General features: G+C 46.8%; 1 protein-coding gene across 6 annotated transcripts in view; it reads right to left on the bottom strand.

Annotated features, from left to right (window-relative positions):
- SLC6A2 (solute carrier family 6 member 2) overlaps nt 1-15,229 on the bottom strand; it is a 50,409-nt gene that overhangs the window by 23,659 nt on the left and 11,521 nt on the right. For all 6 annotated transcript variants that reach the window (XM_054452564.1, XM_054452562.1, XM_063655162.1 and 3 more), the window contains exons 3-4: nt 13,010-13,141; nt 10,520-10,757 (exon numbers count right to left, since the gene is read on the bottom strand). In XM_054452564.1, the coding sequence (XP_054308539.1) occupies nt 10,520-10,757; nt 13,010-13,141 (370 nt within the window). The remainder of the gene's footprint in view (nt 1-10,519; nt 10,758-13,009; nt 13,142-15,229) is intronic.

Raw genomic sequence — 15,229 nt, 5'->3', positions numbered from 1 at the left:
TGATAGGCATCTTTCAACTCTTCCAGTTCCCGTGGCTCTTGACTCAGTTGCTAGGAGAGCCTGCCCATTCCTGCAAGGTCAGGGCTAACTGTATACAAGGGTCTCCCAGGATGAGGAGGTGAATTAACCATTCCTGGTCCTCAGTGCTAAGCCCAGAACTGGCAGTTAGACCTGTTAGCTCATGAGAGATCATTGGATTAGAAACAGATAAATGCTCCCAGCCTTTCTTGCTAAACCCAACAATCCCTCTACTATAGAAAATGAGATCCCAGGATCACCCCAAGAAGAATGAGTAAGGAAAGAGGGTCAGTCTCCCACACACTCTCAGTCTTTCTCTTAGCAACTCCTCCCCTCACTTGTGGCAAATTTCTAACCCCTTTGCCCAGATCTTTCATACTGCCCAGGGCACCACACATTTTCCCATAAGGAAACTTCCCTGTCTCATTCTATAGGCGTTTGTGCACAGCTAGAGGTCCATTCAGAAAGCAGCTGCTTAATAGATTTATATAACCAGGCATGGTGGCTCATGCTTATAATTCCAGCACTTTGGGAGGCCAAGGCAGGAGGATCACCTGAGGTCAGGAGTTCGAGACCGGCCTGGCCAACATGGCAAAACCCTGTCTCTACTAAAAATACAAAAATTAGCTGGGTGTGGTAGTGCATGCCTGTAATCCCAGCTACTTGGGAGACTGAAGCATGAGAATTGCTTGAACCTGGGAGATAGAGATTGCGGTGAGCGGAGATCTTGTCACTGCACTCCAGCCTGGGCAACAGAGCAAGACTCCATCTCAAAAACAAAACAAAACAAAATAAATTTACACTAAAGTGTTAGAGGCAAACAGCTTAATATATTGTCCTTCCCTGGAAGGTGGCTTTAATTCCAAAACACACATTAATGGCAACACTGTACACACCTGCAGGGGATAAGATCAATTGTCTGTCTGCCAGAGGCAGATGACAACCCTTGCTGGAATCATCCCGAATGATGCAGGAAGATTCCAGGCTTGTAAGGAAAACATATACCCTGAGTCTGGAAACTTACTTAGCTTACCCTTGGGTAGGAATTAAAATTTGTTTCCAGGCAGGTGAAAGAAAGGCTGAAGACCACCAGCGATGCTGTTTCATTCACTCTTTCATCATTTATCCACTCAAAATAGACGTATGTTATTTGAAAGAATGTGAAGGAAAACAGAAAAATGTGGCACAGAAATTGTCTGAGCTCTGGGGTCAGACAGACCTGGCTTCCCATCCTAGCCCTTACCACCAGCTCCTGTGTGACCCGAATCCTTTCATCGATTCCACAAACTCTCTCTGCACCTCTGCTCTGAGCAGGCAGTGTGCCGGGGGCTGGTGGCATGGCTGTGGAGAAGCAGGTGACGGCTCCAGCCCCCTGGGGCTCACAGGCAAGGGGACAGTAGTGCGTGTAAGCATTCCCCATCACCGAGTCTTTCCCTTTTCAGTGAAAGGGCTGTGATGAGGGCTGTTACAGAATATCAGATAATGATACCCTGAACCCAGGAAATGCTCAATAAATGGTAATTATAATGATCATTATGTTTGAGTCCTAGGCTTCAAGGAGCAGCAGGTGTCAGCAAGAGAGTCAAGGGTACCCAGAAAACTCAGTAGAGGGGGTCGGCTGGGGAGACTCCGCTGTGAAGGTGGCAGGTGCCTTCTCTGCTGGCCAGAAAGCTGATAGGAGGTGCACAGGTATAGGAGAGGGAGCAATGGGGAGAGGGGATGTGAGCATGCGTGAATGAATGAGAAGAGTTGGGTGGGTCATCAAGGTCTACCCAGACCAATGCCCCCTCCCCAAAATGGCTCCCATCCCTGCAGCTCCCAGACCAGCGTTGTGGCCTTAAACTCTCACCCTGCATCATCTTCCCCATGCAATCAGTTGCCGTGTCTGGTCCCCCGCTAACCCTGTCTCTTGGTTGCTCCCTCCACCCCCACCCCCACTGTCCCCATCCCAGGCCAGACCCACATTCTGTCTGTGATGGTTAATATTGAGTGTCAACTTGATTGGATTGAAGGATGCAAAGTACTGTTCCTGGGTGTGTCTGGGAGTGTGTTGCCAAAGGAGATTAACATTTAAGTCGGTGAACTCGGAAAGGCAGGCCCACCCTCAATCTGGGTGGGCACCATCTAGTCAGCTGCCAGTGAAGCCAGAACAAAAGCAGGCAGAAGAACATGGAAAGACTAGACTGGTTTAGTCTTCTGGCCTACATCTTTCTCCCGTGCTGGATGCTTGCTACCCTCGAACATCGGATTCCAAGTTCTTCAGCTTTGGGACTTGGACTGGCTTCCTTGCTCCTCAGCTTGCAGACAGCCTACTGTGGGACATCACCTTGTGATCGTGTGAGTCGATACTCCTTAATAAACTCATATGAGATCTATATCATTAGTCTGTCCCTCTAGAGAACCCTGACTAATACACTGTCCTTCCAGAGCTATTGTAAATGACTCCCACCCTCTCCCGAACCCAGTCTCTCTGCCTCCTGTCAGCCCCCTTAAATCCACTGTCTGTGCCACTGCAGAACCATCCATCCAAAGTGCTGTTCTAACCTTGCCACTCTCCTGCCTCCAAAGCCTCAGAGGTTTCTTAGCACCTAAAACAGTGGTTCTCACTGGAGGCAACTTTGCCCCTGCCTTCCAGAGACATTTGGCATGTCTAGAGAGATATTTTTGGTTGTTACCTCTGGAAGGAGGGAGATGCTGCTGGTATCTAGAGAGTAGAGGCCAGGGATGCTGCTAAACATCACAGATACACAAGACAGTGTGCACCCCGTCCCCCAACAAAGAATCATCCAACCGAAAAAGTCGAAAGCATCGAGGTCCAGAGGATAACAATGTAAGTCTCTCAGAATCTGAGGCCTTCCACAGTCCATCCCCTGCCAAGTTCATCCCTGGCCTTGCCACACCCTGCCTTTCACCCCAGCAGCAGCAAGCTACTTGTCAGTCCCCAGTTATAGGGTGTATCCATGGCTCTGGGCCTTGGGACCTTCCGTTCCTTCAGCCAGAACACACGTCTGAGCTCAATTTGTCTACCTGGCTAACTTCTCATCCTGTTAGTCCTAACTCAAAACGATCCCCTGACTTAGACCCCTCTGCTATGTCCTAAGAGAGAGACAGAAAGAAGAGGAAAGGATGGCAAGGCATACTCATATTTAAAAAGACAGAGGACCAGGCTGGGTGTGGTGGCTCACGCCTACAATCCCAGCATGTTGGGAGGCCAAGGCAGGTGGATCACTTGAGATCAGGAGTTCAAGATCAGTCTGGTCAACATGGTGAAACTACCTCTTTGCTAAAAATACAAAAATTAGCCGAGTGTGGTGGCGCACACCTGTAGTCCCAGCTACTTGGGAGGCTGAGGCAGGAGAATCACTTGAACCTGGGAGGCGGAGATTGCAATAGCCAAGATTGAGCCACTGCCCTCCAGCCTGCGTGACAGGGTGAGAATCTGCCTCAAAAAAAAAAAAAAAAAAAAAAAAAAGATAGAGAACCAGAGGCATGTACTGACCCTATCTGATGCTTAATTCCGCTTCTTCCTGTGCCTTTATGGGACAGGTGTTGAATTGTGTCAACTGTCATTTGGTTGACTTGACTATCCAAATAATGGGAATAAAAAGGCATGGAACCAATCATCCTTGCCCTGAAACTTGCCAAAATGCCTCTGGTGTCCAATCTCATGGTTGAAATGCCCCCCCAACAGGCCCAACTGATGTCCCATGCATTCAAAGTCCACTTTCAGGGTTGTAGAGGTTGTCTAGGTATTTCATCAGTGAAAAGATCTGGACTCCCAAGCTTACACCCAAGAAAATCAATGAGAATCCAGCCTGCTTTCCCCAGCAGGCCCAAGCCTTGGGGTTTAGTACAAGAAACTTACGTCAGTTTTAGTTTTCCAGAAGTTTAATGAAAATGAATCATCGTTAAGTGTACTGTCCAGGCTTTCTGAAGTCTACACACCAAAAAAGCTCAATTTCTCACTTGATATTTAGCACAGATGATTAATACTAGGCTGGAGGGAGACTTTTCTTCCTCACCAGGGACCGGCATGGGGTGGAAGTTTTCTATTGCCAGGCACATGTTCATCAAAGGTGGCCTTTTACAGATAAAGTTACAGAGCTGCAGAGTCTCTTTTAGCTGTGGGGCTGCTTGGCTTCAGGCCTGGAGCCTGGGGAGAATAGCAGTTTTGTTCCCTTGAATGATATGCTCAGTCCATCAGCCTAAATGAGTACAGGATGGTAACAAAATTGGCCAGGAGGTTGGCGGAAAGAGAAAAAATTTTCTATTTCCTCAGGGTTGGCACTAGGAGTCCCACTCACTGGCTCCCCAAACTGAGTTGAGGGGATGTTTTTCAAGCAGAAACATTTAGACAAAAGGGCAGCATGCCATGAAAAAAAAAAGTCCAGAGGCAGCTGATGACAGTGCTGTGCATTACAAAGCACAGAGGCAGGCTCTAGGCAAGAAAGGGCGGAGTGAGAAGAACTCCTATCTACTTGCAGAGGCCCCTGCACTCCCAGCTCTGCCACTTACCTAAAACCTGAGCCTCCACTCTCTTATCTGTAAAATGGGAATAATTTCCACCTCCATGAACTGTGAAGATTAAATGAGATTTGGATGTGAGGAGATCCTCAGTGCTTGGCTGATGGTAGCAGTGAAGGTTTGCATGGTTAGTGGAGGGAAGGTTAAGGAGAGGAAAAAGAGAGGGAAGATCTGTAGGGCAGAAGGCTCCTAAAATAAGCTCTGTAGGCCCGGTGAGGTGGCTCACATCTGTAATCCCATCACTTTGGGAGGCAGAGGTGGGTGGATCACCTGAGCCCAGGAGTTCAAGACCAGCCTGTGCAACATGATGAAACCCCATCTCTACAAAAAATATAAAAAGTTAGCCCGGCGTGGTGGTACATGCTTGTAGTCCCAGCTACTTGGGATGCTGAGGTGGGAGGATTACTTGAGCCTGGGAGGTCAAGGCTGCATTGAGCCGAGACTGTGCCACTGGGTGACAGAGCAAGACCCCGTCTTTTTTAAAACAAACAAACAAACAAAAAACAACTCTGCATTCAGTTCTACCTGCATCCCCCAACCATTTCAGCCTGAGGATGCCATCTTTTCCCACCACTTTCTCCTTACAGCTGAGCCTGGAGGAAGCTTAGGGCAGTAATTAAAGTAAGTAGGGTCTCAAAACCTATCTCACCTCTCCCTCCGGCTGGGTGTCTCTGCTGGGGCCAACATACTAGCCATGAAGACATCAGCGGAGGAATCAAATGCTAACTGGACTAGAGACAAAGCTATTGTTTCCCATTTTAATTTGTAAAACAAGGGTTGCCAAGAGCAAAAAGAAAAATCACGCTTTTTCCTCTATGGGAGGATGAGGGGGAGAGCGTGCAACCAATCACATGTGTCGGCAGCACTCTGCTCCACTATCTTTACCACCTTCCCCTCCAAACCATGTTCATAAGACAGAAAGGCCTAAAACCCCCACCTGCAAGCTCTCTGATGGTTTGGGAATTTTCTGAGGCCATAATCCTCCTCAGAAGAGTGAAGGAGGCCCTAGATTTTCCATGACATGAGACTATAGAGATGTCAGCGTGACTCCAGCAGGAGTCTTACTCCAAGACAGAAGAGCGCAGTGTGTAAACAAGGGCTTCCAACGTTGGCTGGATGTTAGAATTGCAGGAGGGGCTATTGACGGAAATTTCTGTGCCCTGGTTGTACCTGGACCAATGAAATCAGAATCTCTGGATGTAGAATCCAGGCATCCATGCTTTCCAGGTGATTCTGATGCGCAGTCAAGGTTTAGAATCCTGGGCTAAGAGCTTGGGCTTTGGAGATAGACTGGGTCCAAACCGACTTTTAATGCCACTTCTAAACTCTATGACCTCAGACAAGTCACTTACTGGTTTGTGCCTGTTTTCCCATTCATAAAAATAATTTTAGATCACAGTGCTCAGGATTAAAATGTAGTATAGAAAGAGTGCTTTGAACCATGGCTGGAATACAATCCAAGCTGGGTAAATGTGATGTGTGACCACGACAATATTTCTGCATAATAACAAACATGTATAATGGGTAGAGGCCAATATAACACGGAGGTTAAGGGTGCATGCTGTGAAGTTTCCCTGCCAGGCAGGGCTGGGGTTAGAGTGGGGAGAAGTAAGCTCCTACAGTGCAAAATGGGAGATGCTCATTCTCAGGGTCTTGCAAATGCACGCTGGCTGGGTCCAAATCTTGGCTCTGTGCAGTAGTAGTTGTGTGGTTGTGGACTTTACTGTCTCAACTGTGAAATGAAGCCTCCCTAAGAGTGTTATGAGGATAAGAGTTACAAAAACCTCATTAGGTGGGTGAGGCTTAAATCAAAATAATACATACGAGGAAGTTAGCAGAAAACCTCATACACATGGTAAGAGGTTAGCTATTAATGTGGTGGTGAGGAAGACAGGTTTCTTATAGCAGATGCTGATGTTCAGCGACAGCAGTGATTCAGATCCTCTGGGAGGGCTGGAGAGGTATTTGAGAATTTGATGACAACTATAGACCCTCTCCAAGAAAAATTCTAAAACACATAATTTTTACATATGCCTGTTAGAAGTCCATGGGAATCATGGATGGAGACAGGTGGATGCAGGTACAGGACCCTTAGCAAATTCTCTGTAGTGAACCATTGAGGGTATTTCCTGGATCCTGAGAAAACTGACTCCCCTGAGCCCCAGGAGGCAGTAGACTTTCCAGAGGACTCTTTCAACCAAACTAAATCCCCCTGGCCCTGCTGCACCAAGATGGCAGGGAAAGAGTTGGTCCCAGGATAACCCCAATCTCCAGATAATCAGGACTCATTCCCAGGTTCTGGGCTTGGGGAATCCATAGGACTGAAGGAGAAGAGCCCTAAAGTTTTGTTGTTTGTGAATATGTTTTTTTTTTTCACCCTTTTTTGCACTGCCCAATACAGTAGCAACTGGCCACATATGTCTATTTAAAGGTAAATAAATTAAAATTAAATTAGAAATATAGCTCATCAGTCACCTTAGCCACATTTCAACTGCTCGGTAACCACCTGTGGCAAGTGGGTACTCTGGTGGATTGCACAGATATAGACCATTTCTATCATGGCGGGAAGTTTTATTGGGAAATCTTGCACTAGGCCAGGAATCAGCACACCACGGCCCCCAGGCCAAATCTGAGCTATGGACTGTTTAGGTATGACCTGTGAGCTAAGAATGGTTTTACTTTTTAGAGGTAAAATAAAACAAAGAACATGCAACAGAACATATGTGGCCTGCAAATTCTGCAATATTTACTCTATGATCTTAAGCAGAAAAGTTTGGGGACCTCTGCTCTAGACCATGAGTGCCCTGAGGGTGGAGTTCAGGTGGAATCTATCCTGTCTGCCCCACAAGTTGTAACAGGTGCTTTCTGCTTACCTGCTAGCATGTTTGTGTAGGGATTGATAAAATGGAATTGACCCACGTCTGAGGGATGAAGACAATGGATGCTACATTGTGAACAGAGTGCTATGCAAACATTTTAAATCAGGCGGCTGAAAACAAGTCAGTCATTGCCCTCCTCAAGGACATAAATAGAGGAAGTAGAAGCTGAGAGGATTCAGGGAAGCCACAAATTAAATAATGATGGTTATGAGCTCACACCCAACAGAATGGCTATTATTTAAAAAATCAAAAAATAACAGATGCTGGCAAGGCTGCCGAGAAAAGGGAATGCTTATACAATGTTGGTGGGAATGTAAATTAGTTAAGCCAATGTGGAAAGCAGTTTGGAGATTTCTCTGAGAACTAAAAATAGAACTACCATTCGACCCAGCAATCCCACTACTGGGCATCTACCCAAAGAAAGATGAATCCTTCTACCAAAAAGACACCTGCGCATGGATGTTCATTGCAGCACTACTCAAAATAGCAAAGACATGTCATCAACCTAGGTGCCCATCAATGATGGATTGGATAAAGAAAATGTGGTGGCTGGGTGTGATGGCTCATGCCTGTAATCCCAGCATTTTGGGAGGCCGAGGCAGGTGGATCACCTGAGGTCAGGAGTTTGAGACTAGCCTAGCCAACGTAGTGAAACTCTGTCTCTACTAAAAATTCAAAAATTAGCCAGGCGTGGTGGTGGGTGCCTGTAATCCCAGCTACTCAGGAGGCTGAGTCAGGAGAATCACTTGAACCTGGGACACAGAGGTTGCAGTGAGCCGAGATCACACCACTGCACTACAGCCTGAGTGACAGAGAGAGACTTGGTCTCAAAAAAAAAAAAAAGAAAAAGAAAAAGAAAATGTGGTACATATATACCATGGAATATTATGCAGCCACAAAAAGGACAAAATCATGTCCTTTGCAGGGACATGGATGTAGCTGGAGGCCCTTATCCTAAGTAAATTAATCCAGGAACAGAAAACCAAATACTGCATGTTCTTACTTATAAGAGGAAGCTAAATATTGAGTACACATGGACATAAAGACAGGAACAGTAGACACTGGGGACAACAAGAGTGAGGAGTGAGGGAGGGAGGGGGACAAGAATTTAAAAAGTACCTATTGGGTACTATGCTCATTACTTGGGTGGCAGGTTCAATCACACCCCAAACCTCAGCATCATGCAATGTACCCATGTAACAACCTGCTTGTGTACCCCTGAATCTAAAATGAAAGTTGAAATAAATAATAATAACAACAACAATAATAGTTATGAATTAAGACTACAGAATAAAATAAATATCCAGAAGCCCATACTGATATAAATGAATAACTGAAAAAACAAATAAACAGGGGAGAAGGGACAACTCTTCCTTAAAGAAGAATTCCAATTAATCTAGAAGGAATGATAGGTTGGGGGTGGTGGCTCACGCCTGTAATCCCAGCACTTTGGGAGGCCAAAATGGGTGGATCACCTGAGGCCAGGAGTTCGAGACCAGCCTGGCCAACATGGTGAAACCCCATCTCTATTAAAAATACAAAAATTAGCCAGGCGTGATGGTGCACACTTGTAATCCTGGCTACTCAGGAGGTTGAGGCAGGAGAATCACTTAAATGTGGGAAGTGGAGGTTGCAGTGAGCCGAGATGGCACCACTGCACTCCAGCCTGGGCAACAGAGCGAGACTCTGTCTCAAAAAACAACAAATAAAATAAAATAGAAGAAATGATGGAAATAGGAAATTACAACCAGATAAACATTATGGTAATAGTCCTTACTTGCAAAAATCATCAACGAATGCTAAGAAATGTGGACAAAAGTATGATGAGAATCAAGATATTTGCATAAACTCAGTGTATGTCCTTAAAAGGCACATTACTTAAAAAAGGAAAATAACTTTCTCTACACAGGAGGAAGCTGGCAGTCTCCACCTTAACCAAGTGTGCAAGGTTAACATCACAAGTAACAAGACATTGACAGCATGTCTCCCCACCCCCTGATGGAATGAACTGAGGAGGGCAGAGCATCATTTCTAGGGTAATCTTGCCAAAATGCATAACCACAGTTTAATTATGAGAAAACAACAAACAAACTCAAATCAATATTTCACAAAGTAACTGGCCGTACTTTTCAAGTGTTAAGGTCATGAAAATCAAGGAAGAGCAAAGATTGGAGAAGATTAAAGAAACATGGCAACTAAATACCTGAAAAGAACATGAGTGGGAAAATTGGTGAAATTCAAGTAAGGTCTGCAGCTTGTTAGCTAACAGTGTATCAATGTTAATTTTCTGGTTTCAAACTCATACCATGGTTATGTAAGTTGTCAACATTGGGGAAACTGGGTGATGGGTATATGCACTATTTTTACTACTTTTAATGTATAATGGTATTTCAACATAAAAGTTTCTTTTTTTTAATGATATTCTGTCTTGCACCAACGGCCAGTGCTTCTCATGCACACATGGTCCAAATAATTTCTCAGAGCTGCATACAGCTGGCCTGCTTCCCACTTCTTGAATTTTCTCCAAGCTCTGATTACATTCCCCCATAGGAACTCCAGAAGGACAGCAGCCCAGGGTGAGTCAAACAACAGCTTTAGGGTCAAATCAACTTGGGTTCAACCTGCAGCTCATCGCCTGCCCTGGAGCCCCAGCTCTTCCCTTCTCTGACATCATCAGTTCCTATGTAACCTTCTCAGAGAGGCCTTCCCTGACTACCCACACAACCGTTCTTTTCCCTCCATGATTGATTTTTCCCACATACCTGGTTTCAGTTCTTTAAGAGCAGTTACACACCCCAGAAAGTGTTGCATTCCCTGAAGTGCACACACACTCTAAAACATTCTCACTCCCTTACCTGTTTATTTGTGTATTATCTTGCCCGCCTCCACTTCCCTGCCCCAGAACGCAAGCTCCTCCAACTACCTCGACCATGGCTGTGTCCTCAGCCCCTCACCCAGCATCAGGTCAGTGGCTGCTCAGTAAACATTAATATCCTGACGGCATGCGTCTCCTTGGTCTATGACTTTCCTTAGTGTTCGGCTCAGGTCATACCAAGCACTGGCCTCAACAGGCCCAGCACAAGGGGTCTGTGACTTACTCATAAAACTCGGCTGCCGGCGTGAACTTGTACTTGGAGTACTTGGTGTGGTTGCCAAGCACGGAGCCATTGAGGAGCTTGGGGTCGGTACAGTTGGGACTGTTCCAGGTGTGGCCACAGTCGGTCCAGGGCAGGTTGAGGGTGAAGGAGGAGAAGAGGTAGTAGAGTGACCAGGCGATGATGACGTTGTAGTAGAAGCCAACGTACAGGGCGATCAGGATGACAGCATAGCCAACGCCTGGGCGGGGACAGGGGGTAAGGCAGGAGTCTCCCAGGCCCAGCCCCACAGCCACCTCTCCTTGGGTGTGGCTCCACCACTGCACTCCCATTCCCTCTGCCTCTCGTTTCCTGCCGCACAGCGGTCCCCAATCTTTTCAGCACCAGGGACCAGTTGCATGGAAGACAATTTTTCCATAGATTTTGGGGTGGGGGTAGTTTCAAGATGAAACCGTTCCACCACAGGTCATCAGGCGTTAGTTAGATTCTCATAAGGAGCACACAACCTAGATCCCTCCCATGCGCAGTTCACAGTAGGGGTTGCGCTCATATGAGAATCTAGTGCCGCGGCTGATCTGACAGGAGGCAGAGCTCAGGCGGTCATGCGAGCGATGGAGAGCAGCTGTAAATACAGATGAAGCTTCACTTACCCGCTGCTCACCTCCTGCTGTGTGGCCCGGTTCCTAACAGGCCACCGACTGCACGGTTATTGGTCCGTGGCCCGGGGATTGAGGAAACGTGCTATAGCAGATTGCCAGAGTCCATAGGCCCCTGCCATCTCTTTGCCCGAGAGCTCTCTCTTTCCACTGGAGCTCCCCTGCCCACTCACCACCTTCTTGCCCCCAGTGGGCAGCCATGTTAGGAGCTGGATTATAAGTATCCAGCTCCCTCGCCCCCTGGGCAGGATAACACTGACGGATGTTCACATTCTTCCCTGATGGGACTGAGCTCCCTGCCCAGGGTGGCACGGACTTGGTGCACACCCTTTATGGCTGCCTCCCCTTCCCTATCCCCAGTTGCTGCTCCCTGAGGATCACTTCCCGCACTAACTCCTTACGCTTATATCCTTGTCTCCGAAATGCTTCTGGGGAAACCCAAGCAAGCACTCCCTGATTGGAACTTCAGCCCTGTGTGCCTTCTGGGTCCTACTCTCAACCACTTGCTTCGGGTGCCAGTATCGTGTTCCTCAATGTATCACAAGCTCCTTTACGGATAGTTCTATAGCTTTTTTCTAGGGTAGATGTATTGTTTACCTACCCAACATTGCTTTTTAAGGAATTAGCCTTAAGCTATGATTAGCCTATGAGGTGTGGATGAGGCTACTCCCCACTCTTCCTCCATCATGAGATGTACGCCTGGCCAATCAGAGCACTGCTTCCTCACAGCCACAGTGATTGGTTAGTAGATGGGCATATGACTCAAGTTAAACCAATGAGCATCTTCTCTGGGACCTTTAAGGAAGCTATGACTCTATAAGGGTTTTTGTTTGTTTACTTGTTTGCTTTTGGTAAAATTTATACTTGGTAAAATTTAAGCCTGGGGTTGCTGATGGCCATCTTTGCAGGTACTTGAGAAGAATTTACCTGAGACTGATGCTAAGAGAAAACAACAGATCTGAAACACAAAAACAGTGATAGATTCCAGATAACATTATTTGGGCATCTGGATCTATCTATACCTGAAGCCAATCCCCGGACTTTACTGTAACAGAAGGCAATTCTCTTTTATACTGAAGCCAGTTTGAGTTGAATTTCTGACAATTAACAACAAAAAAAGTAACGAATGCACATGTCTTATAAGACTCTTGCACCAGCTGTATCTCCCACAGGACTGAGTACACAGGAGGTACTCAGGAGACACATGCCAGCTGAGAAGAGGCTCATGGGAATCACACTGGCCCTCGTTGCCATCTGCCCAGTTCTCCAACCAGTGCTTGGGAGAGACTAACTCTTCCTCCATGCCCTTCTCCCAGCTGTATAGGGGCCAAGAAATAGCAGTTGCTCTGGCTACTTTCTGCAGATGTGTTCTTAGTCCCAAATGCAAGTAGGCTTTGTGTTATATTTCTGCTGCAATCAACTAGTTGTGGCTATTGTACTAAGGATTTTGAATCAGCTTTCTGGCTGGGCTCAAAAAGATCCATGATCAACTTCTAATGTCTGCCATGGGAGCAAAAGGAGAGAGTAGTGGTGTATGTGCTGGGTACTTCTGATACTTACGTAAAAATTTCCCATACAGGAAATAGACTCTCTGGTCACTCAGCAGGTAAGCTGGATTAGAACCCAGGTTTCCAGAATTTCTATGCTAATGCTATTCCCAACACACTGAATGCTCTCCATGTAACTTGGAATGGGGGACACTGTTGACCTTGTCAATACCTGTGAATCCCACATGACAGGAGGTCTACCTTAGATCTCACCACTGGAGCAGATTCCCCAAGGGCAACAGGGAAGCCTTTATGAACAACCTTGAAACTTCCTCCCACCCCTTCTTTACCTTTGAAGAATGGGCAGATTTTCCACACGGTGGCAGCCCCCTCCCGGTTGTACTGTCCCAGAGCCAGCTCCATGTAGAACAGGGGCATCCCCGCGATGATAAGGAACAGTGTGTACGGGATCAAGAAGGCACCTGGAGGACACAGGGGCAGAGTGTGACCTGGCAGACCCCTGCCCCTCCCAGTCTTGGATCCGTGTCTGCAAGAGCTGCAAAGTTCCTGGGCATCTGCTCAGCTGGCTGCTTCCAAAGGTGACGCACAGCAATCAATACTAATCATCATAACAGTAAGAATATTTGTGGTAGTAATAATCATAACCATAATAGTGAGGTTCTGTGGTCAAATTAGTAAAATCTAGGTTAAGCAAAGCAAAATAGGTTTGCTTCTTGCAGGCTTCTCCTAGCCTTTGATACACAAGTGCATGCTGTGATGTGCCAGGAGGGGGATCACAGGTGTAGCCTTTACCAGATTTATTTAAACACTGAACTTTTCTTTTATGAATCATCACTCTGGGAATGCCAATCTAACCCAAACCCTTCCTTTTACAGGCAAGAAAATTGAGACCAGAGAAAAAGAGACAGTGCCTAAATTTACATGACAGAGTTTCGAATTTTGCTGGTATCCTATCACATAGGGTTGCATGTGGCTTTCCCAAACATGATCTCACTGGATTCTTCTTAGAGTTTCACAACAGCCTGCAAACATAATAACCAGTCAGGGTCATTACGTACCCCAGGGCAAGCTGAGGGGCAGAGAAGGGAGTCTAATGGCTCCTGTTGGTGCTGCTGGTAGGTGATGGAAGCCGGATTCACATTCCGGCCTTGCGACCCACTTGGTCCCCACTGTCACAGGCGGCTGAAGCAAAGGGGCAGAGGTTCAAGTCTCTGATCAGGGAAGTTACCCACCCAGAACATCACAGAAACTTGATGGGGTCCCTGGGCACCAGGCAGCAATTAATTCCTGGGAGAATTCCTGGTGGACTTAGACTCGTCTGAGGTGCTGAGACAATTCTCAGTACACCCTGGCAGCCCGGGATGTGCTTAGTGGGTTCTGACTCTGCGAGGTGACTCACTGGGACACATGTCATATGAGCCCCAGCTTGCAAGCGTGCCCAAAGCAAAACACCAGCTCCTTTCCACACACAGCTGGAGGTGGCCAGGCCAGATCTAAACTCCTGTTACCACTGGCCTTTAGCTAAGGTTTGTAACCCTGGAAACCAAATACTCTCTGACCTACCCACATCAAGAAAACAGGAAATACTTTAACAATGGTAACATTAGCAATATTAACAATAGATACCAGCAGCTCACACTTGCTCCTCCCCTTCTGAGCTCCAAGCACTTTCATTCAATCCTCACCACAAAGATCAAAGATCATTATTATTTCCATTTTACAGATGTGGAAACTAAGGTTTCAAGATAGCAAAGAACTGTGGCAAAGTCACATGATACCTAGGGTCAAACTCACTCAGCTACTCAGACTATCAGTCCCCACTTGTTTCTCAGGGTGCCTCTCCTAAGTAGGAAGCATGAAGTGTTGGCCCTAACGCTGAGAGACCCAATCCCTTGTGAGTAGAAGATGGGTCAGTGGTGGGGGGCAGGGCAGAAAGGGGGAAAAGGTAAAACTACTGGGAAATGAACATCTCCTGTGTATCAAGCAGGACCTGGGCTTGATCCCACTTACACTACCCAGAAACCCTCTGACATAGCAACTGCTATACCCATTTTTCAGATGAGGAAACTGAGGGTTGGAGAAATTAAATGACATGACTGACCTTATCCTGCTGGTAAGTTGCTGGTAAGTTGACCTTATCCTGTTAGGATTTGGGTCCAGGTCTGCCTGGCTCAAGAGCTCCAGAGCTGTGTCCAACATGCCCCACAGATTCTAGAACATTCCAGCCTAGATGAAGGACATGAGTCTGAATAGGATCAGAGGGTAGGTTGTTCTGAAATGGGGGATCTGGGACCAGCTAAGCTATCTGGTCTATTGGTCATAGGCTGGCCCAATGCTACAGCCACTGTTCCAGGCTGGAAGTCTCTGGAGTGGCCATGTGCCATTTCTCCCCTTCCTCATTTCTTCCTTTCATTCTCTTCCTTTCTCCCTCTCCCACATAGAGAGGGCTGGTTTGCCACCTGACCCATGTCCCTATGCACATTGCTGACAGTAATGGTGGGCTGGTGTGCTGATGTAGATGGAGGTAGGCAGTGGGGTTGGTGAAAGTT

Source organism: Pongo pygmaeus, chromosome 18, assembly GCF_028885625.2.
Source record: "Pongo pygmaeus isolate AG05252 chromosome 18, NHGRI_mPonPyg2-v2.0_pri, whole genome shotgun sequence".
NCBI lineage: Eukaryota > Metazoa > Chordata > Mammalia > Primates > Hominidae > Pongo > Pongo pygmaeus.
The sequence above is the reverse complement of the archived record's forward strand: the minus strand, read 5'-3'. Positions and strand labels throughout refer to the sequence as shown.